This window comes from Rhamphochromis longiceps, linkage group LG23, assembly GCF_057381845.1.
Source record: "Rhamphochromis longiceps isolate RC_006_pf linkage group LG23, R_longiceps_female_GT1.1, whole genome shotgun sequence".
Classification (NCBI taxonomy): domain Eukaryota; kingdom Metazoa; phylum Chordata; class Actinopteri; order Cichliformes; family Cichlidae; genus Rhamphochromis; species Rhamphochromis longiceps.
Genome location: NC_140578.1, coordinates 22,501,857 through 22,525,849, shown reverse-complemented (window position 1 = coordinate 22,525,849; position 23,993 = coordinate 22,501,857). Strand labels below are relative to the sequence as shown.

Here is a 23,993-nt window from a genome sequence, read left to right as displayed (position 1 = left end):
AGGGATGGTTTATTTAGTGTCCTTTGCTGCTCTCTAGGGGAATTCACGGGGAACTGCTCGGTTCTGAGCCTTTTGATCATAAAGCTGCTGAGTAGTGCTGTGCAGTACTGCACATTTTGGCATCAATATGATACCAAGTATTGCCAACAACGATACCAGTACTTTTAACCTATTTAACCTAATTAGGTTAACATAGCAGAGCAGTGTGTCATGATTTATGAGATGAATCGTCATCAGTTTGCAAAACACATTTTAATGACATTAAATCACTGTGATTTTCACTTCCTTTTAGCTTTTAATGTCTTTAGAAACTAGTGTGTGTTTGAGGAATATTTTTTCATCCCTTCTCCGAAAACAATAATATTTTAGTTAATGCAATTCACTGGGATTCATACTGAAGTTAGAGAATAAAAAGTATCAAACTTATCATTGTAGTATTAATCCGATGTCAATACGAGCCCTGATATTGATGCTATTGATATAATTTCGATCCACAAACCTCTGCTGCTGAGGGACCTGAAGTGAAGGCCGTATCTCCTCAGTAGCATAAAGGCGGACATCAGGACCCTTACAAAAATCATTAAATGGGTTACTTTGTTTGCTTTTCCATCACAGATGTGTGTGTAATCACTCTCTAAAGTTTTCTGCATTTGAAAAGTCACATAAATATTAAACTGTTTTCATACAAGCTGTAGATTATATTGGGATACACACACAAAAAGGTACTTTAATGTATCTGTAGGGGGCACAACCAAAAGTGAATGGGAGAGTGAACTCCAAGGCACTGCCTTTGTGCATTTGACAGTGCACAACAGCAGCTATTTGTAGCTTTTTGCTTTGTGCATTCCAGAGACCAGTTCTGTACCTCTGTAATTGTGCAGCTTTTAAAAAATTAAACCTTTAAAAAAGGTCAAAATTGTGTATATGGGGTTGTCATGGTTCCCCAAGTAATTGTGTGTGACTTTTTCAGCTTACCTCCCTTCAGCTGAAGATGTGGCTGCCCAGGGCTCCTGGCGCACCCATTTATCATCGACACTTATCATCAATTCAATTCAATTTCATTTATATTGTACCAAATTCCAAATTGCAAAGTAAATGCCCTACAACCCTTATAGAGAAAACCCCACAACAATCATCTATGAGCAAGCATTTGGCAAAAGTAGGAAAGAAAAACTCCCAAAACTCAGACCGGCTGGGCGTGAGGGCAATGAGACAGGGCAAAAATACACAGTATACAGTTTATAACCCGCCACTCGCCATTCATCAGGTTGTTGAGCTTCCCAGTGTGGTAGCATCACTCAGTCTTCTTTGGTATTTATTGATTTTTTGTTTACATGCCAACCTTACCTGTAGAATCCTTCCTGGTCCATCAGCCTGGCTAGCTTCTGGTCATACCTACAAGCGCCACTCTCACCGCACTCAAGAGTACTTACCTGACCCTGTGGAAAGCAGTGAATATTCACCTGCTTTGGAGATTCTGAAAATCAGAATCAACTTACCTGAATGTGAAACTGACAGAATTGGAGAAAAAAAATAGTACAAAGAAACTTTGGCAACTGGACCAAATCCTTTCTTGAGTGTAACTTGAGTTTGATTCTTAGTTATATTGTGAATACTTACCAGTTGTTGTTCATTAAAATTATTACATTTCTTCAATCTGTGTCCTGCAATTAAGTCTTATACGCAAATCACAGCAGGGTACAGATTCATTTAATAAAAATATTTTAATATGCAGTTGTACACATGGGCAATAGGCTGGAACATCTGAACCTAAAGATGCAACTTCACCAGGTAACCTGACACGTAGTCTTTAGACTGTTTGAGGAAATCTGAGAACCCAGAGAAAATCCACCAAGCGTGAAGTGAACAAAAGATGCCACAAGTTCAAACCCAAGAACTTTTTACTATGAAGTGACAGCGCTAACCTCTTCATCACAGTGACACTAAATATATGACAGATACAGAGTGAAATACGTATCCATCCGTTTTCATAACCACTCACCCAGTTCAGGGTCATGAGGGAGCCGAAGTCTGTCCCAGCTGTTGTTGCATAGATACACCTTGGATGGGCCATCAGTCTATCACAGGGCCTAAAGGTTTTCTGTTTTAAAAAAATGAACATTGAAACAATAAAATGATCAAATCTAAGCGTGGAGTTAATATTCTGCATTTTTTCTTTTTCTGCTGTCCGTTAAAATCTAGAAGAAAAGTTGCCTTGTTTGGTCACACATCTTAATCTTGTTCAAGAAAATGTGGAGACGCATTAAACCCGTAGTCTTCCTAATGATCAGGATGGGACGACTCTTTCCTCGGGTGATTTTGTTTCTAGTTTCAAATCTACTCCAATACAGCATAATGAAATGGTCCAATATTCATCAACTTAACACATAAATATCAAATACATATAAATAACATGTTGGATGGTTAATGTTGATCTGTAATGAGTGTAAGCTGTCAGTCTGCTGTTTACCTCGGCCTAAATATACAGATGTGGACAGTATCTGGATGTTCACATCTGCATATTTAGGAGGCTGTAAAGAGTCCAATACAAGTTGATGGGTCTGTGAAGCTCACTTCTGATGACACTGATACTGAATGAGTTGTTGAGGATGTGCTGAACCTTTCTAACAGCAAGAATAGCAGTTAGCCTCTGTTAGCTGCTGTTAACCTCCGTGTGTTGCTGTCAGCTGCTGTTAGCCTATGTTAGCTGCTGTTAGCCTCTGTGTGTTGCTGTTAGCCTCTGTTAGCTGCTGTTAGCTGGCATTGATGAAAAGTTTTTTGAAGCAGAGCTAACATTGTTGGACTAATTGAAAAAACTGTCATGTGAAAATGTAATCACATGTTTTTTTTTAGAAGGAAAGTGCTACTTTTAGGACATCCAAGCCTAATAATTACCTTAACTTGTAACTAGCTGTTATTATTGTTTAGCCAGTAATTGTCAGCTGTCCAGAGACGATAGAGTCATGTGTCTAATCTGCTGACAATAAGCTGAGCATTCAGTTACTGTGGTTCTGTTATTTTGGACCAGCTGCCTGCTGACTTGAGAATAATTACATCTGTGCACACACTAAGGGGGAAAAAAAAGAGTCATAATCTTTCTATTCACAAAGGCCAACACTTAATTGGTGTTTTGTTTTGCTTTGTTTTGTTTTAAGGCATTTTTTGCCCACACAGGTTTTTATGTCTTTATCTTCTGTGTTATTAAATATATGCTATATGTTACATAAGTTATATGTAATAAATGTTATTAAATAACCTCAAAAATACTTACAGTACCTTTTAAGTATTAGCATTTTGTTTCATGATTAAGATTTGCTGTTTGCAGACATGGAAATGAACAAATTCACTATCAAACACCAAAATGAACAAAAGCTTTTTAGCTCCACAATACCTACAAACTTAAAGAAGATGCAGCTTGCACTCTGTCAGTCTACACTCTGTAAAGTCAGCCACATGAAAACAGTCATCGGAGCCACTGGATTACTCTCTCACACACCCATCGGCAGAGACAGCCACGCTGGGTGGCAGCACAATGCAGAGCAGCGCTGAGAATACTAATCAATCTGTTCCTGTGCAAAATTCCTCAGATAAAACATTCAATTATAGACATTGCGAGCTGCATGAGATTTGTGCCGATACGAGTGTGACATGAAAATGGGAATTCTGTCTTTGTGTGCTGCTGCTGTGAAATGGGGTCCCAGTGTGAGCCCACCGCCGGGGATGTCTCTGGGTATTCACACTAATGCATTAATCCTAATACAAATAAGGAATGGGGAAAATGTGACATTTAATTAAAGAGTCGTGATGAGTCTGATGACATGCTACCTCACAGTTGGCCTCTGCTGTGAGAGTCATGTATATATGAAAGAAAACCATCCAAATTCTAGATGTTAAATGGTTATAATTGGATTATTCAACAAAAACGTAAATACTGAGGGATTAAAACAGCAGTGTTTTTTCCAGACTCTAAATTGCTGCTATAAAGCATGCACTGTACACTGAACTAATTTCGGTATCTGACTTTGTTTTGTCCCCTGTGAGCAGTTCCACCCAGAAAGCAGCCGGACAAGGGGCTCAGATGACAAGCAGCGCTTCTATGATTAGGGCTGCAGCGAGGAGGGGAAAGGAGGGTGCCACAGAGAAAGGTCAGGGGGGCTTTTACACACAATCAGTTGCCGCCTTCTTGTTGACAACACAGCGTGAACTGCGGTTAATTTGTTTCTAACGTGGTGGCACCGTGACGTTCCCGACTCACTGGCTCTGGCTATTGGAGTTAGAATGAGGCTTTGCCGCTGATCTCCGGGGAGTGAGCAGAGCGCGTGAAACTTTTTGGGGTTTGTGTTCAGCATGGCTCTGGAGACCGCCTTGCTCCTGAAAGCAGGGTTTGTGCTGCTGATGGCAGGTGAGTCCATGGTACTCAGGCAGAGAGTCGCTATAGGTGGATTCAACTTAAACCTTGTTTATGTTTTTCTTTGACAAAAAAAAAGCAGGTCTTTGAAATGTTAGTCTATTTAGAAATTATTAACAAGTCTTGGTTGATTTATGGCAGAAAAAAGGACGAGGTAAGTTGGGATTTTGTTTTCTTGGGTTTCTCGATAATGTCTATGAATAGACTTGATCTGTTTGTTAAAAGTTCACTATGCTCTATGTGCTTTGTTTCTGGAAGAAATTCTGAAAAACCCACCATTATTCACTCAACCTTACATTTCACTAGCATTTGCCCTCATATACCTTCTTGCATGCTCAGCAGGCCATTGTCATTGAACGTAACCAGTCAAAAAGAAAAACACATAAGTAGCAGCTGTGTGAAGAAGTGCATTTCATGGTTTTACATTTTCAATAACTTTGTTTCAATGTTTGAAAATGAAGGCAAACGTGATACCATATGACTCATGTGACATGTTAGAGAGTAAACTGGATTATGTCTCCAACATTGCTTGAACCTCTAATAAGAAATTCTTGGGAAACTTTTGGGAATATTGATCCAGAAACACACTGGGAATTCGTTAAATTCATCTAGAAGGAAAGACCATATACTATTAAAGAATGATGTAGCGGTTGTGGGTTCAGCAGTTGCTTTCGGGAAAAAGATGTGTTTCATTTGGGACCATAATTTACAAAAGGAACTCTGTGCTTTTGTTGAATTTCACTTGAAATAGGAATTTAGATATAAACTTACCAGGAAAAAACAATTACTGAAACCTACAAAAATGAGCTGAAACTTGAAAAAACTATAGAGAAGAAGTAGTCTAATCTAAATTCAATTGGGAATTTGTAATTACTAAACATCACCAACAATATGTGAGTAGGTTGTGGTGCTTAAAGGTTCTTCAGTCAAATACAAAAATATCCCCCACACAATCACACCACCAGCAGCAACCTTAACTGTTGATACGAGGCAGGATGGCGCCATGCTTTCATCAGCTGACATCAAAATCCGAGCAGAAATGGACACTCATCAGACCAGGCAACATTTTCCAGTCTTCGATTGTTTGATTTTTCTGAGTCCACACAAACTGTAGCCTCAGTTTCCTGTTCTTACTGACAAGACTGGCACCCAGTAGGGTCTTCTGTTGCTTTAGGTCAGCCTCTTTTTTAAAGGGTTAATGTCAGCATGGATCATTAATATTTGTGGAAATGATTTCAAACCCCATCATCTAATATTCATGAGAATCAGCTTTTAAAATCCATAAATGTTGAGTCTCAGAGACGCTGACAGAATTTAAGATTCCCATTGGACTGATGCATGTTTCCTAACCTAACAGGGTTGAAGGCAGAAAGTCAATAGAGCATAAACCTTCAGTCAGAAGAACATTTGTCAAACTATGCCTCCATTTTCCTGGAAATTGTAATCCAAATACAATGTTGGTTAACAGCCAAGTTGAGGGGCAACTGTGAATCCTCCAAGCGGCAGTCGCCATCAGAGGCTGGTGAAACATGACTGTAGATGATAGACAAGCTAATATTCACTCCTTTTTCAGGAGATTACTGTGCGTTCGTTCAGATCTTGCTTTGCCACAACAGTTTCTCACATTCTTCTTTTGTAGCATCTCTTTTGAAGCTCCCATGTCAACACATTCAGTCTTCCTTTGAGTGCAGGGAGAGCCAGCAGGGACAGAGCAAATATAATGGGCACACAGTCGGCCCTTATCTGGCCCGAACAGGCTGGAGATCCACCATGTTTCTCGATCGTAACAACAACCTGTTTGTTTCCACGCAGGCGTTTTACACCAGATTAAGCCTCCCTCTCCTACTGTACTCCTCCGTGGTGCTACATTCAGCCTCGAGTCCTGCGGGATGGCCGCGGTCTGCCTCCACGTTTAGAGGCTGTTTACACGCATCTCTGAAGTAAACAAATGGGATTGGGACTTTGCCTGCAAATTAAAATCTTTTCTTAGTGAAAGTAACAGTCTAATAGGGAAGAAATGGCCCAGTAGGAATTACCATTGCCAGGACATGACCTTGTTTGCTGCACAAACATATGCTGCTACAGATATATATTCTGTACAGATATTTTTTAATTTTTTTAAAATACTTTTGTCTTACTTCTGTTTCTACTTTGTAGCTCAAGTCCTTGCATCAGTGTCTGGCTGTAACAGGGGAGTCTACACGTTTCTTATCAATGATCTCTGCTTGGCGAATTTCACATTCAACATGGAAAATCTGGATCGAGGTTTATGGTGCAGCTGGAAGGACACAATGGAGTGAGTTCACTGACTCGAACATGCAAAAGGGAAGAAACGCATGGTGGGACATAAAATCACAAATTTTCTTGCATGAATCTGTACTTGTAAGTCAAAAAAAATTGCAATTTATAGAGTCACAACCTCCACACAGACCCTGGTAAACAGCAGATATTGTGTGTTGCAAAGCAGCTTACAGATGGAGCAGCGGCTGTAGCCAGGGTGGAGCAACTTAGTTTGCCAGGTACACAATTAGAACAATATCAACTGAACAGTTAGCTTATTTTGGCTGGCTTTGAGATCAGTTTAATGAGATTTCTTGACTTGCTGTCTTATGCTAAATTCAATAAATAATTACGTTGCTGTTACATACAGCAGAGTTCCTTGAGCCTTGAGCCACTCCTCATATTTTTAAATTGTTTGCCTTGAAAGTAGGAAATAGGTGCAGTGATTTATTGAAATGTGCAAACACACATGTAAATACAGCATTAATGTAAGCACATGTAAGCTAATGGGCTTGAAAGTGAATATTTGGTGTGACCACTTTTATTCTTCAGCACAGTCTGAACTCTCTTAGGCAGCTTTCTTGTCATATCTTTAAGTCGTCTTCAGGAATAGTTCTCCAGGCTTCTTGAAGAACATTCAAAGCTCTTCTTTGCGTGTCTCTGCCTTTTGTTCTGTTCTCTGTCAACATGACCCCACACTGCTTCAGTGATATTGAAGTCGTGTTCCACTGTGTGTGATTTTTTTTTTTTTTTGCCTGTCCCGTTTGGCTCTTTTGCCATCAGAATTGTTGTCTAAAGGCAAAGAAAGATGCCCAACGGATTTACTTTACCAAATTGACCATCCCAGCCTTGCCGTAATGGTCCATTTGATTCACCTTTTGTTTATTTTATTTTCACTTACTGAATACGGGACAGACTTGACTGGGGGAAAGAAGGGGAGAAAGAAAGAGGGAAAGAGAAACAGCTGAGAAGAGGGACGGGGGAGAAGGGCAAAAAACAAGAACCAACAGAATGAGCAGAAAAAAAAAGAAAAAAAAAGAAATAAAAAATGCATATATCAATCACCTGGATCACCTGCTGAGAAAGAAAAAAGAAAACAAGCAGAAGAGAACAAGAGTAATAGAATAAACAGCATCACAATGATATATGGGAATATGACAGTAAATACTAAATATTAAACATTATTGTGCAGCACATAAGATCAACAGAACACAGTGTGCTTTGAGGTAGGAGCCAAAAAGGGTGTAGTTTGTGGGTGTGATCACCCGTGTGTACACCTGTGAGCATGGACGCGCTTGTTTTTTTAAAAGGTTCCTTCATGTAATAATCTGCTAGAGGGTGTGGGGGGGCCACAGCCCCGTCCTCCAGGGCATGAAGCAGGTATGGAGGAGATCAAAACTCCAGACATCCAGAGGCCCCCAGAACACAAGAGACCAAGGAAGACCAACAGAGGGGCAGCCACACCACTGTCCCAGAAAGAGCTGAGGAGAGTCCCAGATGAGGGCTCACTCAGCAGCCGTGGAGCAGAAGCCAGGGGGAGTTGCAGTGACGCGCCCGTGAGCTCCGCCGGCAGCCAGCCGTGCCTGAGTGACCGAGCCCCAGGCCGAGAGGCCGAGGGCACCCCACCTCCGAAGTGGCCCGAGCGAGCCCCAGGCTCCAGGCCCCGATAAGCGGCCGCCAAGGAGTGAGCCGGTGTGTACCTGGACGCCCATCCCCGGACACAAAGAACCACCAACGCACCGATGTCTGAGGGAGTCCGCCACTGGCAGGGGAAGTGGTGGTAGGGGGAGATAGGCCTCCAAACCTTGGAGGGCCTAAGATGTCCCCAGACAGGTGGCGCCTGATACCCGACCTGACATATAGACACAGACATACAGGCACACACAGATACAAACATCCATTCCCACCCTCTTGCTCTCATATGCACTTACTCCACACTCAACCAACGTGGAGACAGACATAAAGAGACGCTGTACACACGATCACACTCCCCAAGCGTACTCTACAAACCGGGTCTAGGTACCCTTGCCCCTGGAGGGGGAACTGCACCCAGACCCAGGTGGTATTACCCTTTTCCCTGCGGTGGGGGGAGGCAGACCGCCCCGACTCCGCAGCAGCAGGGAGGCCCCACACTCCAGACCGCAGTCGGACGGCCAACTCCTCCTCCTAGCCCCCCCGCTCCAGCAGGCCGCAGAGAATGGGGGTGAGAGAAGACTCCAAACCTCCCTCCACCCGCTCATTGTAGTGTTGATGCATGTGTGTTCTAAGGTGCATTTAAAACCCAGGAGGGCATGGAGCTACCTGCCAGAGAGCAGCAGGTAAGCGCATGGTTCCTCCTGCTAGCCCTCAATGTCTACGTGTATTGTGTGTGATTTTTTTTATACAGGTCTTTTACTGCATTGGCAGTATGTTTGGGATCATTGTCATGCTGAAAAATGAAGCTGTTGCCAGTCAGATGCTTTCCAGATGATATTACATGGTGTATAAAAACCTGATGGTACTTTTGTGCATTCATAACTCCAAAAATTTTTACAAGATCCCAAACACCACTGGCTGGAGTGTCATATGTGGATTCATCACTCCATCAGACCTGTTGTCACTGAAGCCACCCTTCCACTTAGACCATTTTTGATGAGGCTTCAGTGAACAGTAGATAAATGAGCTGAAGGCACAGATGTATCTCTTAAAGACCTGACACTTCTTAAGGGCATGAATTTTAAATATTGTTTGTGTGCTATAAATAGTTTTTAGGCCTGCTACGTCTTCTGTTGTCCACTCTTACATCCTCAGTGATTGGATGGCTCCCAGGAACTGGACTGAAATGAGTGAAAAGCAGCCATTGTACAAAGAAAAACTTTTGAAAGACCTTCAGAAAGCCTGGAGAACTGTTGCTCAAGAACACTTTAAAAATATCACAAGAAAGTCTGGCTCTTTGGAAGAGAGTAAAGTGGGTTGGCATCAGTGTAACAGAAGAATGATGGTGAGAAAAGCTGAAGTCCTCATGCTGTCATGTGCATGAGGATTTTTGATATCTCAGTCATTTCGCAGTTAAACAGCTATAAGAAGCAGCTGATGGCAGTGTTCTGGATTCACACCCAGACTATATAAGTCTTTAATATGCCAACATTAAGGCCTCGTGTTTATATCATTCACCTCTAAGTGAGTACTAATATCTTAGCAGGTGCACTGACAGACTGGTATTTCTGAGCTCATTAGAGGCAAAAAACTTGTTTATCTATCTGTTTATCTGTTTACTCTCTCATGCACCAACACCAGGGGAAAGCTTTACTGTATTTGTTGGCCATTATATCGTCTCAGTACTTGGTGGCTTTGTTTCCAAACCCTGACAGTCAGGGAGTGAGTCAGACAGGAGGATGAAGGGAGCCGGGGGACGCAAAGAAGAAGCTGCTGTCAAAACTGTGTGATTTCCCTCCTGGTTCACAGTCCTCACTTGGTCCAGCACATAACTGGGGGTGGTGCTCTGTGTGTGTGTGTGTGTGTGTGTGTGTGTGTGTGTGTGTGTGTGTGTGTGTGTGTGTGTGTGTGTGTGTGTGTGTGTGTGTGTGTGTGTGTCCATGGATATGTGTGCTCAGTTGTAACTCATAAAGAATTTGCACAGGCAGTTGGAGGGGCTGGCAGTTGCATCACCAAACTCCTAGCAACAACGTTTGACGCCACTGTTCAGGCTCACAGGAAAACAGCCGGTACAGAGAAAATTACGAGTATTGAAAAAATATTTGTGGATTCGGGCTGTATAGTAATAATGACAAGTAAAACATGAATTCAAAGACCAGACATGTACCATTGCTCATTTCAATACAATCAGTCTTTTTACTCCTGTTATAGCTTTCCTTAATTAGGTATGACGTGGACTCCACTTCAGTCGTGTACTGAATATAAGACAGTTGTCATCGTCTGGTTTATGGACCGATGTTTTGAAGCTGAAAGTTTAGCATTTTGACGTTCATTTCCTTTGCTCCAATGCGCAGCCACCGAATTGTAACAGCATGAGACCTGATAAAGTGATGAAGCGCTTTCATCTTCTTCAGTGGCTATTTTACTTCTGGCACCAGTCTGATCATATCTTCCTGTTGTCAGATATCCATCACCTGTTCAGCGCAGTAGTTGCCATCGTGTGGCTCTAAATTCTCTCACTTTTTTTGTGTTTATTTTTTTAAACAAACTTCACAGATGGTAAATGGATTAGTACTCGTATGACGCCTTTCCTCTTTAACTGAGCATTTAAAGCAATTTTTACTGCAAGCCACATTCTCCCAGTCTCACATGCATTCATAAATGCCTTTGGTCATGCACACACTTACACTTCGATAGAAGAATCGGAAGGAACTCAGAGTTTAGTATCTCACCCAAGGATACTTCGATTATCTGGGGATCATATCACCCAATTTTCAATTGGTGGATGACCCGCTCTACCTTCTAAACCACAACTGCTCCACAGCAAGGGGCATGAGCGGGTCATGGTCCCTGGCTTTTCCAACCTACATGTCCAAGTAACCTTGAGCGAGATACTAAACCCTGAGTTGTTTATTATTTATGAAAACGTTTGTGCTTCTGTCTCTGAAAGTTTCAGCACTGGACCTTATTAGAATCGTAATACAAGGTACATGTAAACGTAGCTGCTGAGGCACAGGAAAACCTTTTGGTGATGAGGGAGAAGGACTGATAAATGACAAAGGTAATGCAACGCTATAAATACACAAGGAACTAACGAGATATAGGGGAAATCAGTGACCCAGGGACGACAGTCACAAAGGGGGAGAAAAGGCAAATTAAGGAAGTAAAACAACAGTTCACAAACAGGTTGGAGCAGCTAGGGATCCAACCACCAACCCTCCAGTTAAGAGATCACCTGCTGTACCTACTGAGCCACAGCTGCTTCATTAAACCATCTCAGGATGGCCATTGTCGAAGTCGTCGTTGGTGCTGACCCCAAACCTAAGCCTAACTAACCGTAAACAAGAAGATCAAGTTTTGCCCGTTTTTGCCTTTCTGTACGGTACGGCAGGCTTAGGCTCACACCTCAGAGGGTTAAAGGGTTGGATTTTGTGATCACTTCACTTTCAGAAACACAGTTAGGCACAGTGGCCGTCTGGAACAGAATCTCTCCTGGTATGGTGCAATGCTGTACTAAGGGCAGTACCCTGTTGGTATGCATCTCCATTTCCTCTGCTCCTCACTACTTAGCAGTTATATTTAGCAGTGTTAAGCCCACTGGTAATTCTAGACACTCTTTTGCCTTTTTTTCTCCCCACCAACAGGAATACCCTGCTCTATTCCCTCTCTGAAAGGACGTTTCAAAGACATCACAAGATTCCAGCCGATATTTCTGTAACAATTTGGGTTTTCAGCTTGATTACTTTAAAATGTTTCACCAAACATTCAGAAAAAGGATCAACTTTAGTAACATCTTTTCTTTAATTACACATACTAAGTTCAGCATGAATCTGCCTGTGCTCTGCTGTCCTCTGCAGGATCTATGAGGGACTCACAAACTGCACATACCAGGTGGCCTTGAGGATAAACTGCTTCTGGCCAAATCAGATAGTCGACCGTTTCTTCATGGAGATTCATCAGATCTACTTTCATGACTGCGCTCTGACTGGTCGGCTCCTGCATGACCCACCGATTAGCATCCTCGCCCCATTTATCACAGTGCCTGTACTGGTCACCCTGCTCATGACTGCTGTAGTGGTGTGGAGGAGCAAACGCACACAGGGAATGCTATAGGGACCGTCAGAGTGTTAGGTTTGGGCTTGTAGAGCGTTCCGGAAGACATTTCTTAAGCATAAAGCATGCTCTTTTAATTTTCTTTTCATATTCCCGTGTTGATATTGAGCATATTGACTATTTGGAAGCTGCAGTGAAACAATTGCATGTTGTGAAAGATGTTAATAGAAATAAATTCTGTATTTGGTATTAAAACTGTCTGTCCAGTCACTTCTGGTGGCTAAGTTCACCTCTATGAAAACGCCTACGTCAGGGACACAAAACACTTTTTACAGAAATTTCTATAGCAGATATTGGAAAAACAGGAATTTATTTAATTGTTTATTAGTTACATAGTTACCTTGGTGTCGCATGAACAGCAATGTGGGTCGAGTTTTTAGCAACAGGAAAAGCTGCAAAACTTATGACAATACAGCTAAAAGTTCAAAATGTGTCCTCTACTTCACATTTTCTAAAACCTTCCAGTGGGTCAGATTGGATTCAGTGGACTTTTAAAGCCATTTATGTTAATTACCATCTGACATCGTGGCCCTTACAAACAATCTGCATAAATAACACCTGACAGTAGAAGAGACTTACGTGATTGGAGCCATTCGGAGGAGGGTGAAGAGATGAAAAGGAGAGCGGGAATTAGAAAACAAATGTAGGATGAAGAGAGGAAACTGTATGAAATAATTTTAACAGCCAAAATAAACAATGTTACAGTTTTATAGTTCCTCTATATTTGTTTACCTTTGAATAAATTCCACAGTGTATTTATTAATCATTTTTGAGGCAACATTTACAATGAAGCAGGCACTTAGTTATCGTAACACAAAGACAGTTAAAGTCAGCTAAACGGCATCAATCTGTCCTGTCGTTTGGTGCAAATCAGTGATAAAAACTGCGCCAGAGAGGCAACAACAAGACCTCAGGGCATTGCTCTCTCCGTATCCCTACAGTTTTGCTTTTTGCTAGTGTTCTTGTGACTGCTGCTAGCATGACTTTTTGTGCGAGTAGGAGCAGAAGCACCTGACACGTCTACAACTGCTGCCCTCTAGTCTTCACAGATGATTTTGCAGTAACACAAAACGTCTCCAGACTCTTTAATATCTGTCACGTGAGCGCAGTGTTGGCCACTGTTTGCAAAAATTATAAAATAACGATATAATAAAATGAGGATATTTATATTTACAGTGGGGCAAAAAAGTATTTAGTCAGCCACCAATTGTACAAGTTCCCCCACTTAAAATGATGACAGAGGTCAGTAATTTGCACCAGAGGTACACTTCAACTGTGAGAGACAGAATGTGAAAAAAAAATCCATGAATCCACATGGTAGGATTTGTAAAGAATTTATTTGTAAATTAGGGTGGAAAATAAGTATTTGGTCACCTCAAACAAGGAAAATCTCTGGCTCTCACAGACCTGTAACGTCTTCTGTAAGAAGCTTTTCTGTCCCCCACTCGTTACCTGAATGAATGGCACCTGTTTGAACTCATCATCTGTATAAAAGACACCTGTCCACAGCCTCAAACAGTCAGACTCCAAACTCCGCCATGGCCAAGACCAAAGAGCTTTCGAAGGACACCAGGAAAAGTATTGTAGACCTGCATCAGACTGGGAAGAGTGAATCTACAATAGGCAAGCAGCTTGGTGTGAAAAAATCAACTGTGGGAGCAATCATCAGAAAATGGAAGACATACAAGACCACTGATAATCTCCCTCGATCTGGGGCTCCACGCAAGATCTCATCCCGTGGGGTCAAAATGATCATGAGAACAGTGAGCAAAGATCCCAGAACCACACGGGGGGACCTGGTGAATGACCTGCAGAGAGCTGGGACCAAAGTAACAAAGGTCACCATCAGTAACACACTACAACGGCAGGGAATCAAATCCCGCAGTGCCAGACGTGTTCCGCTGCTGAAGCCAGTGCATGTCCAGGCCCGTCTGAAGTTTGCCAGAGAGCACATGGATGATACAGCAGAGGATTGGGAGAATGTCATGTGGTCAGATGAAACCAAAGTAGAACTTTTTGGTATAAACTCAACTCGTCGTGTTTGGAGGAAGAAGAATACTGAGTTGCATCCCAAGAACACCATACCTACTGTGAAGCATGGGGGTGGAAACATCATGCTATGGGGCTGTTTTTCTGCCAAGGGGACAGGACGACTGATCCGTGTTAAGGACAGAATGAATGGGGCCATGTATCGTGAGATTTTGAGCCAAAACCTCCTTCCATCAGTGAGAACTTTGAAGATGAAACGAGGCTGGGTCTTCCAACATGACAATGATCCAAAACACACCGCCCGGGCAACAAAGGAGTGGCTCCGTAAGAAGCATTTGAAAGTCCTGGAGTGGCCTAGCCAGTCTCCAGACCTCAACCCCATAGAAAATCTGTGGCGGGAGTTGAAAGTCCGTGTTGCTCGGCGACAGCCCCAAAACATCACTGCTCTCGAGAAGATCTGCATGGAGGAATGGGCCAAAATACCAGCTACTGTGTGTGCAAACCTGGTAAAGACCTATAGTAAACGTTTGACCTCTGTTATTGCCAACAAAGGTTATGTTACAAAGTATTGAGTTGTATTTTTGTTATTGACCAAATACTTATTTTCCACCCTGATTTACGAATAAATTCTTTACAAATCCTAGCATGTGGATTCATGGATTTTTTTTTTTCACATTCTGTCTCTCACAGTTGAAGTGTACCTCTGGTGCAAATTACTGACCTCTGTCGTCATTTTAGGTGGGGGAACTTGCACAATCGGTGGCTGACTAAATACTTTTTTGCCCCACTGTATGTCCAATGTGTGGCTTCAAACTATGCAGCACTTTTTAACTCTGTGTTTTGAAAAGTGCTTTACAAATAAAGTTATTGTTAACAAGTTATTATTCTCTTCCCCTTCCTACTTCCACAAAGTAGCAGATACAACTAGTTTATTAGACAAATAAGCTGGTCAGTCACTGAAAACATGTGGTGCAGAGTTGTTATGGTTTTCTATTTTCTAAATGGTTTTTATTTTTTTTTGAGGTTGTTGTTTTTTTTAATTTGGTGTAATTTCATTTAGTTTCCAAAGTGAATTTTCTCATTTCAGTGTTCGAGAATGTTTAGTTTGTTTTTAATTATTGTTTTTGTCTTTTTTCATTATAAGTTCATGGAGGGCATGTGCCAGAGGCATGATTTAGGAACATTAATACAGGTATTACAATAAAACACACTATGAGTCAACTGTCTAGAGAACAGTTGACTCATAGTGCATCATAGTATTGTAGACATCTATGTCTGTCAGTGACTCATTAGGCAAGTTGTAATATTTTTTTTTAAACCAAACCACTAAGGATACTAAGGATATTTCAACTAATCTATCTATCTATCTATCTATCTATCTATCTATCTATCTATCTATCTATCTATCTATCTATCTATCTATCTATCTATCTATCTATCTATCTATCTATCATTTTATACTTCAATAACTTGTAATTTGAAAATAGAGGCTGGGGTACTTACATATTCATAAACTTCACATTTCATATCATTACAGTACACAGAGGTTTCACATCACTTAAAGAAACTTTTTCTTTTACTGCAGTTCACTTATTACAAAAAGAAACAAAAGTGCACTCAATACTTGTCAAACTTAAGATTTTAAGATTGCACACGAGATTTTCATGGACTTCATTACAACAAAATGGCTCCATCTAGTGTTCACTCTCAGATTTTCTATAAGGCAGTTGATAGTCAGTAGTCTAAAATTAACTGAAGAGCAGCTTCATTTCATTCAGATTCGAGTTAATATTAATAGAAAATTCTGATTTGCATTTTCAGAAAGAGATAAAAAAAAAAAAGGAAGCGCTGTGAGGCTTGTACAACACGGCGCTCATCAGTAGGTCTAAACAATTAAAAAATAACACAAAAAAAATTGCTAATGCACTCTGTTAGAGTTAAAATCTTTAATAAAAATCAGGGTCTAACAAGGCAGTTGTTTGTTTTAAGTGGTGACGAGCTAAAAAACCTTGGAAAGCAATCCTAAACAGGATTCATGCATTCTGAGTGATCAAGGTTTGCACGCCAGCCAGTAGAAATAATGCATAATCATCATGACTTCTGTCTTAGGAGAGGACACCTTCATTGCAGACATCAACCTGGGATAAAAGACAGAGAGACAGAATGGTTCATTATGATTTAGAGGAACTATTGGATGACAGATTATGTGAAGTTGTAAATTAACAGCAACCTCCAGAGGCTCTATCCTTCATTAAATTAGGCAAACATGCAGGTGAAACTCTTTAAAGAGACAGAACAAAGTGAAACTGTTTAAATCTTCCCAAACTTTAACAGTAATTAAATACAATGTCATACTTATATCCATGTAAAAGTTATGGCTCAGCAATTCTCCTCCATATATTGTGCTTGCTGAGCTATTCTCTCATGTCACTGGCGGGGGAATTAATGGGGGCTATATTATCAAAGCAGTAAAAGCCTTCAACAGTTAAGCTTAGTCAAGCAATGTTTGGCTTTTCTGATTAATGCCCCAGACTGTGCCAGTTTGATAATCAGAAATAAATTAAGCTGGGAAGATTACAGGAATCAACGGTCAGCGCCAGGTGAAGGGAGGTGAGGGTTCAAGGCCAGGAGTTAACGACTAGACTGGTGAAGTTCAATGTCTCACTTGTTCCTGATATGGTCAGAGAGATGTTTGGCCTCGGCAGGGTCCTTATTCTTCAGTTTCTGGTAGCTGGAGAAGGTCTCCACCATGCCAATATATTGACTCAATGGCAGGGTTCTTTTCGTCTGCAGGGACTCGTTCCTGGACACATTTGGACTCATAAATAAGTATGTTCTGGTCAATGTAACTGAAGTCGACTTCTGGCAAAGCTTCTGAGAACTCACCACTCTTTGTCTGGGTAAGAGCAGGAGTTGAACATGTCTAGGTAGATCTTCTTAGAGGATTTTGCAATGTAGGGATCTCGGAATGGAAGCAGGGCACCATAAAACTGGTGGGACAAAGAAAGAAAGCAAAGACAAACTTTAAAGCTTTTTCGGGAAAGCATTCATTTATAGTGGCTGAAAACCTACATCAGTACTCTATTTCTGCACATGAGCTTTTAGATTTGGGATGAACCTCTTTGCATATGTCATTGAGAGTGCTGGAGATGTCTCCGTACTCAAGCTCCATGTCCATGGTGTAGCTAAGGAGAGCCAGGCAGCCTCCAGGCTTCAGCACCCTGTCAGCCTCCTTGAGGAACCGCTGGTGATCAAACCAATGAGCTGCTGTCATGGCACTCAAAAGGTCCACCTCTCCAGATGTAAATGGTAGCTCTTCTGCTGGACACTGCCTGATGTTAAGGTGAACAGAGTCAGGACAAGGAAAAAATAGGGCCCATTATAGATGGGAGAGATGAATAAGGGAAAAGCTTTGAATAACAAAGCATATTCTTGCTTTTGTGGATGATCTTATTTGGATTCTCTTCCATTTGTAGAGGAATAATATAATTCAATGCTGGTAATTTAGTTTAGGGCTCAAGTCTCCAAGGGCAGTGCAAACATGTCGCCACTTTTTTCTCTGGAGTTTTCTTTCAAAATTTAAAACCACTCATCCATTTGCAGCCCATCCAAGTCAGAAAGTGGGAGTGGAGCCCATCCCAGGTGTTGCAGGTTCAACACCCCCTGGACAGGTCACTAATCTCTTGCTAGGCAAACACATAGAGTAAGAGCCATTCACGCTTACTTTCCCACCTAAGATCAATTTAGAATAATCAACTAATCTCACTCCATGTTTGTCTTTGGACCGTGAAGGGGAGAAAAGACCCGTGCCTGGATTCAAACCTAAGACCTTCTCATGATGCTAACCTCAGATCGGATGAAACAACCTGCTGAAGTTAAGAACATCAATATGTGTCAATATCTGTCTGACAGGTGGGTGTGGGACTTATAGAAGACCACTTTGCCTGGTACTGATTGCGGGTCCAAGTGCTTCTGATCAAGGCCACGTCCCATGGATAATATGAGGCCACTGGTGACCCCTGTAACACTAGAATTTGATCTTCTATGATGGTTTTGTTTGAGAATGCTACCCAAAGTGGTAAGCTCTTTGCAAAGAACTTACAACCATGTTTATCTAAAGCTATCTTCATCTACAACAATCAAGGAATGATTGACGTAATGTAGCCTTTACTTAAAGAACTGCCCCAAAAAACGAAATAATTACATAATGAAGATGCTGAAGAAAGCACAGAACCTTTGACACATTGGTTTATCTAAATCACAGCCTTTATTTCACATCCACCACATTTTGTTCCCCTTCACCTGTATGAGACATTTGGAGGGTTCTTATTGGCTTGCGCTGTCTCTATCTGGACGGGGCTGACGTCGGTTCCAACCACTTTGGTGAAGTATGGAGCCAAAAGGGTCGTCCCTTGCCCCGATCCACAGCCTACATCCAGTGCAAGGTTGAATGGTTTTGGTGTCTAAGAGAAATGCTGTGATTTTAGAGTACATTTAACTGCCTGAATGTAATAGAACATTAATAGATAGAGACACAGGATTTGTTCAAATGCTATCAAGCACATAAGCATAAACACATACCCTTTTCTCCATAAAGTTCATAACTGTGCTGACCAGCTCCTGGGGTGCCACTCTGTACTGCAGGTAAGCCGCTGCATGATCTTTCCCCTCAAAGAGCCGCACAGCCATGTTGCTCCAGCAGTGTGCCTGCAGACTGTATGCAATATGTGACTGAATACTATGACTCGGTACTTTGAGCTCGTCTTTATTTAACCACCGAGTTGAAGATTAACTGCCAGAGCTGTGCACTGTGCACCATGTGCTACGGCTCGCAATTAAACTATGCATGGGATCAATTCTTTTAAAATGTAGCATCGCAGTTAATGATCAACTAGGTGGCACATGACGATGGGAATGACATGCATTACACAGGCAACAATAAGCTTAACTTTACACGCATATTACAAAAAATATTCAGGACTTTATATTCAAACATAGCATTTGTCTTATAGTTTTGGTCAAGAATGGAAAAGCATTTTTATTATTATTACTTCTCCTACAGATTCAGTGCTGTGCATTCATACGTCTGCACCTTTAGGCAACAATCAGCAGATGGCAGTAAATGCTCACATAGATATGATGCTGTGTGCTGAAGAAGCAGACAGCTGCTGAAAATAATTTAAAAACAAATTTTTCATCAGTTGAACTTGAAAGAAGTCATCTCCTTGTTTATTCTTACACAGAGTTGTACATTGATATTATGACTATCTGGAGAAAATTAAAGTTTGATAAAAACTCTTATTATATATTTTATACTCAAAAATGTATCTGCTCCTGCAGATCGACTCCATATAATCTGTTCAACCTCACACTTTGGTTCCAAGAACATCCTGAAGTAATTTAAGTTGGAGGCTCTTCAAACAGCCTCAGCCTTGTATTTTCTTACCAATCAACAAACATTGATCCTTCCTGCTTCCCTGTTCAATATCTATTGTCAGATATGGTTTGCAATAAGGGTTGTGTTAAAAAAAAAAGAGAGAGAGATGGCAGGGGTTGGAGTAAAGAGGAGACGGAGGAGGAGGTTCCGGTAAGGTGTCCAACTCTTACCCTCACCATGAGGCTGCGTGCAGCCCTGCAAATCAATCAACTCTGATCAAACCTGTCAGCTATATTCAATTTAAACTGGTCACTGCTCTCTCTCTCTCTCTCTCTCTCTCTCTGTGTGTGTGTGTGTGTGTGTGTGTGTGTGTGTGTGTGTGTGTGTGTGTGTGTGTGTGTGTGTGTGTGTGTGTGTGTGTGATGGCAACACAAAGTTGCCATCCATGTACGTGTTTCTGCTCAAACCAGTGTTGCACCAAGTCTTTATCACCATGTCTTATTACAGTGTCCCCACAAAAACACACACACGCACACACAGGAGTCATTAAAACACAAAGCCAGTGGAGTCAGACAAACAGCCTCACATATTGCTTTAATATCTGCAGGCAGTCCCGACACAGTAAAAAAGAGCTATGGGAGCGCTTCCATCGACTGTGACAAGCAGTGTTGCTAATGCTGCATGGGGAATTTCAACTGAAAAGCAATCACACAGGTAATCCACAGCAGGAGGAGAATTTATTACAGATACTTTATTTAAACGTGGCTTTCCCCCCCATGAAAGCAGGTGAAATGAAAAAGAAAAATTATATTTTTTGCACATTATATAGTGTAGAATTCCTAAATTTGTATCTGTTTTAAAAGGCAGGAATTATGGGCAAGGCGATAAGGGCTGATGAGTATGTACAGTATAAATCATAAAAATGCATTCAAACCAAAAAATAGATGTATGTGCAGTTGTAAATACCCACACACTCATTTCCTCTTTCTTCAGACAGCGTGAGTACAGAAACACGCAGGGTAGGGGAATGGATAGATGGGGATTGAGTATAAAATCCCACTTCCCTGTGGAAATCTCAGCAGGTAGAAGCAGATTGCAGCTGTTGGATGGAATCCATGAATTTAGAAAACAGTCTGAAAGCCGTGATATTTTTGAGGGCGGGAAATTTTTGTCATGGCTTTTGAAGTATTTTCACAGACCCATGATTCCTTCAGCACACTATTATAAAGGAAACATCATGGAAACCCCTAAATGAAAACAGTGACAGTCTCTGAGAGTGTAGTATTGAAGCCATTTGGAGATTAAATTTAGCCTGGCTATTAGCACAAGTCTTAATAAGAGGGGATTTCCATTCAACTAAACTAAGAAAGGGTTCACCAGAAAAAATAGCCCTTATTTCAAATTGAGTTGCTACTAAATACTGACTAACATCTACCAAATGTATTGCATATTTATTGCAGAACTTTATTGCGCATATACCTAATTTTAGCCTGTTAGCTTGCTTCCCATTTAGCTTAAGTTGTTTAAATTTAAGATGGTTTATGGCCCATAAAATTGGCATCTGTTAACTCATAACCCAAGTTACATTTCACAAAAGAAGAAAGTTCATTGTAAGGTTTGTGACCTCTTTTTGAACCAAAATACTGAACCGGTTGTGTTAGCATAATCAGTTAGGTTAGCTTAATTGTGTATTTTCTAATCATTCTGAAACCTATGTCTGCATTAAAAAAAAAAATACTATTTAAGCTTATATATTATTTTATGGCAGTTTTAACCTAAATAATCATAAAAACCCATATAGCTAGCTATTGTTTAACACTAAAATTGGCATGAGAGTAACTATTAATCGTCTAAAGACCCTTAAAAATCCTCAATCTGATATTTCATGACTTTTACTAAAATGGTTTTGTTCATCATATAGTGCAGCGGTTCCCAAACTTTTTTTGCTGGGCCCCCCTTGTTTTACAAGAAAAATGTTCGCGCCCCACTGCGTGAACACGCACGAACACATCCTGCAATCACACACACCCATATTTTGCTCCATTGCGGTTTATTTATTTCACACCTCAAACATTTAGTAAACAATTAAGCAAATACAAGTAATCTGCAATGAATTACAGGTAGTAAGAAAATAAACTACTAACTCTTTTACGCTACGTCCACACCTACATGGGTATTTTTGAACACGCAGCTGTTTCGTCCACACGTACCGGTAAATGGCGTTTCGAATCACCTAAAACTGAGATTTTTTAAAACTCCTTTTTTGCGTTTACGTGTGGATGAGGAATACAGAGTTCGTCATGCAATGTCAAAGGTATCTGCCTTTTTCACGTCACGCGGTGCGCCAAGTTATTGTTTACATGAGATGAATTGCAGACTGGGCGATTAACAGACAAAATACTGTTAATCTGACTATCTGCAGGTTTTACACGCTTACATATACACACGCAGTTACTGTCCGTCCATTTACAAAGGCAGAGACGTCACGGTGTGATTATTTTACGTGTTTTTTTTTCCCTGTGTAATAATATTCAACATTGCTATCAATACATTTTTCAAAAAATGTCTCTCTGTGCAAAATAGGTAAACATAAACAGCTGTGGGATACTGTTTGTCCGTGATTTAGACAGGGGGAACAAATCGTGGCAGGATCAGCCTGATGTTATTTGTATCTCACTGTAACTTTACTGTATAAAGTATAGTATAGTATGTATATCTCCAAAATGTCAGGAGTAGTAAGTCATTACAAGAAGTGTTTGTGAACTAAAAATCAAGAATGTGGGATACTGTTTGTCCGTGATTTAAACAGCCCAGCGCTGCTCCCGACGAAGGGAAACCCAATTCTGCAGGCCTACCTCGGCACTTGTGCAGGTGAAGCCAAAGGGAAGATTTGCTTCACCATATTTTCTAGTCTTTGGCTTAGAATGAAGTTGGCTTGGAAACATATTCAGCGATGCTTCATCTCCTGCTTTGTGTTTCTGTAGGCGCCCGTGCTAGCAGTGTCCAAGCGTTTTGTTTTTTTCCCCCCTTTTTCATCCCGCGCTCCCCCTGGCATGGCTCTGCGCCCCTAGGTGGCGGGCCCCACACTTTGGGAAGGTCTGATATAGTGTATGTTGTTAAATGTGGAATAAACAAAATTGCATCACAACACAACTTATTATTAGCTAATACTAGAACTCCCAATAGAATCATTTTGACCCAATAGAAAGCAATGTTTGGAACCCCCTACACACATCTTGACATGAAAACCACTGTAACTATACTATTAGACTATAGACCACTATTTTATTATTATGATCTGAATTGATGTGAATTGTAAAACCAGTAAAAACACCAGAAATTTAAACTGAAATTTAAATTCATATCTTGTTAACTCTCATAATGTAAAAACTTGAATGAAAATTAACAATTTAGCTTGAATTGTATAGATATTAGCCTGTTTCACATTTAGCTCGATTAGCGTGAATATTGTTCAAAACTAAAATATCCTGTGAAATAAACCTTATTGATATCAATTTAGGTTAAATTTTACAAATTCACACCTTAAACTGAAGCTTTGTGTCCAAAATGACTCATTTGGTTGTCACAGTGAGTTAGGTTAGCTTATAATTCTAAATCATTCTGAAAAATATTAGCTCACATGGAAAGAGCATGTTTTTACAGTGGAATAATATGTAAGTTTACATAATGCCTACAGTTTGTATCTATCTAATTTTAAAATGTGTTTGGCATAAGACTAATTTGGAGGTACACTAGCTTTTGAGGTTGAATTTACACACAAACTTTCTCAGATTTAATGAATGTTTGGGGCAGCTCTGTAGGCTACTGGTTTTTCCCAATTAAAGGCATGAAATCAACTGAAGAGAATAAAACGGAAGCCAAGTCTTTCCTTGTCTTTTTACTGGGCCACCAGGCATTGTGCCAAACAGCGCTTGCAATCTCTGGTAGGATATGAGGATCTTAAATCTTCACCCATTAAAACTTCACTGAGACACTCTGTTTTCTTAACAGCCACTTGTAAAGAAAACAAATATCACAAGTATTGAGGAGATCTGGTTGACTCAGAGGCTCCATTTTTATAGCTGAGACGCTGGCTCCGAGATGCACTCGTACAGCTAATCCCACTCTCAGAGGAGAGCGGTAGGTATTGGCTTTGATGATAGAAATGGATTAAACAGATTACATTAAAGG

The 23,993-nt window shown here is 40.8% G+C and overlaps 2 protein-coding genes across 2 annotated transcripts; one reads left to right on the top strand and one right to left on the bottom strand.

The window, feature by feature from the left end:
- The first annotated feature begins 4,128 nt into the window (after window positions 1-4,128).
- LOC146641948 (receptor activity-modifying protein 1-like) lies at window positions 4,129-13,251 on the top strand. Its single transcript, XM_085399056.1, has 3 exons — window positions 4,129-4,402; window positions 6,566-6,704; window positions 12,181-13,251. The coding sequence occupies exons 1-3, from the start codon at window positions 4,348-4,350 to the stop codon at window positions 12,434-12,436; spliced, it is 450 nt and encodes a 149-aa protein (XP_085255182.1). The 5' UTR covers window positions 4,129-4,347; the 3' UTR covers window positions 12,437-13,251.
- Window positions 13,252-16,218: 2,967 nt separating this feature from the next.
- On the bottom strand, window positions 16,219-19,144 carry LOC146641947 (putative methyltransferase DDB_G0268948). Its single transcript, XM_085398437.1, has 6 exons — window positions 19,007-19,144; window positions 18,728-18,888; window positions 17,544-17,757; window positions 17,312-17,415; window positions 17,091-17,228; window positions 16,219-16,563 (listed from the first exon to the last, which is right to left on the bottom strand). The coding sequence occupies exons 1-6, from the start codon at window positions 19,112-19,114 to the stop codon at window positions 16,476-16,478; spliced, it is 813 nt and encodes a 270-aa protein (XP_085254563.1). The 5' UTR covers window positions 19,115-19,144; the 3' UTR covers window positions 16,219-16,475.
- Between the last annotated feature and the right edge of the window lie 4,849 nt (window positions 19,145-23,993).

What these genes read in the sequence shown, in the direction of transcription:
- LOC146641948 (XM_085399056.1), top strand. Translation starts at nt 4,348, where the DNA reads ATGGCTCTGGAGACCGCCTTGCTCCTGAAAGCAGGGTTTGTGCTGCTG. An exon ending in GTTTGTGCTGCTGATGGCAG is followed by an intron (nt 4,403 to 6,565) that starts GTGAGTCCATGG and finishes TCTACTTTGTAG; the next exon opens with CTCAAGTCCTTGCATCAGTG. An exon ending in AGCTGGAAGGACACAATGGA is followed by an intron (nt 6,705 to 12,180) that starts GTGAGTTCACTG and finishes TGTCCTCTGCAG; the next exon opens with GATCTATGAGGGACTCACAA.
- LOC146641947 (XM_085398437.1), bottom strand. Translation starts at nt 19,114, where the DNA reads ATGGCTGTGCGGCTCTTTGAGGGGAAAGATCATGCAGCGGCTTACCTG. An exon ending in TCAATGACATATGCAAAGAG is followed by an intron (nt 17,416 to 17,543) that starts GTTCATCCCAAA and finishes TTGTCCCACCAG; the next exon opens with TTTTATGGTGCCCTGCTTCC. An exon ending in TCTTACCCAGACAAAGAGTG is followed by an intron (nt 17,229 to 17,311) that starts GTGAGTTCTCAG and finishes AAATGTGTCCAG; the next exon opens with GAACGAGTCCCTGCAGACGA.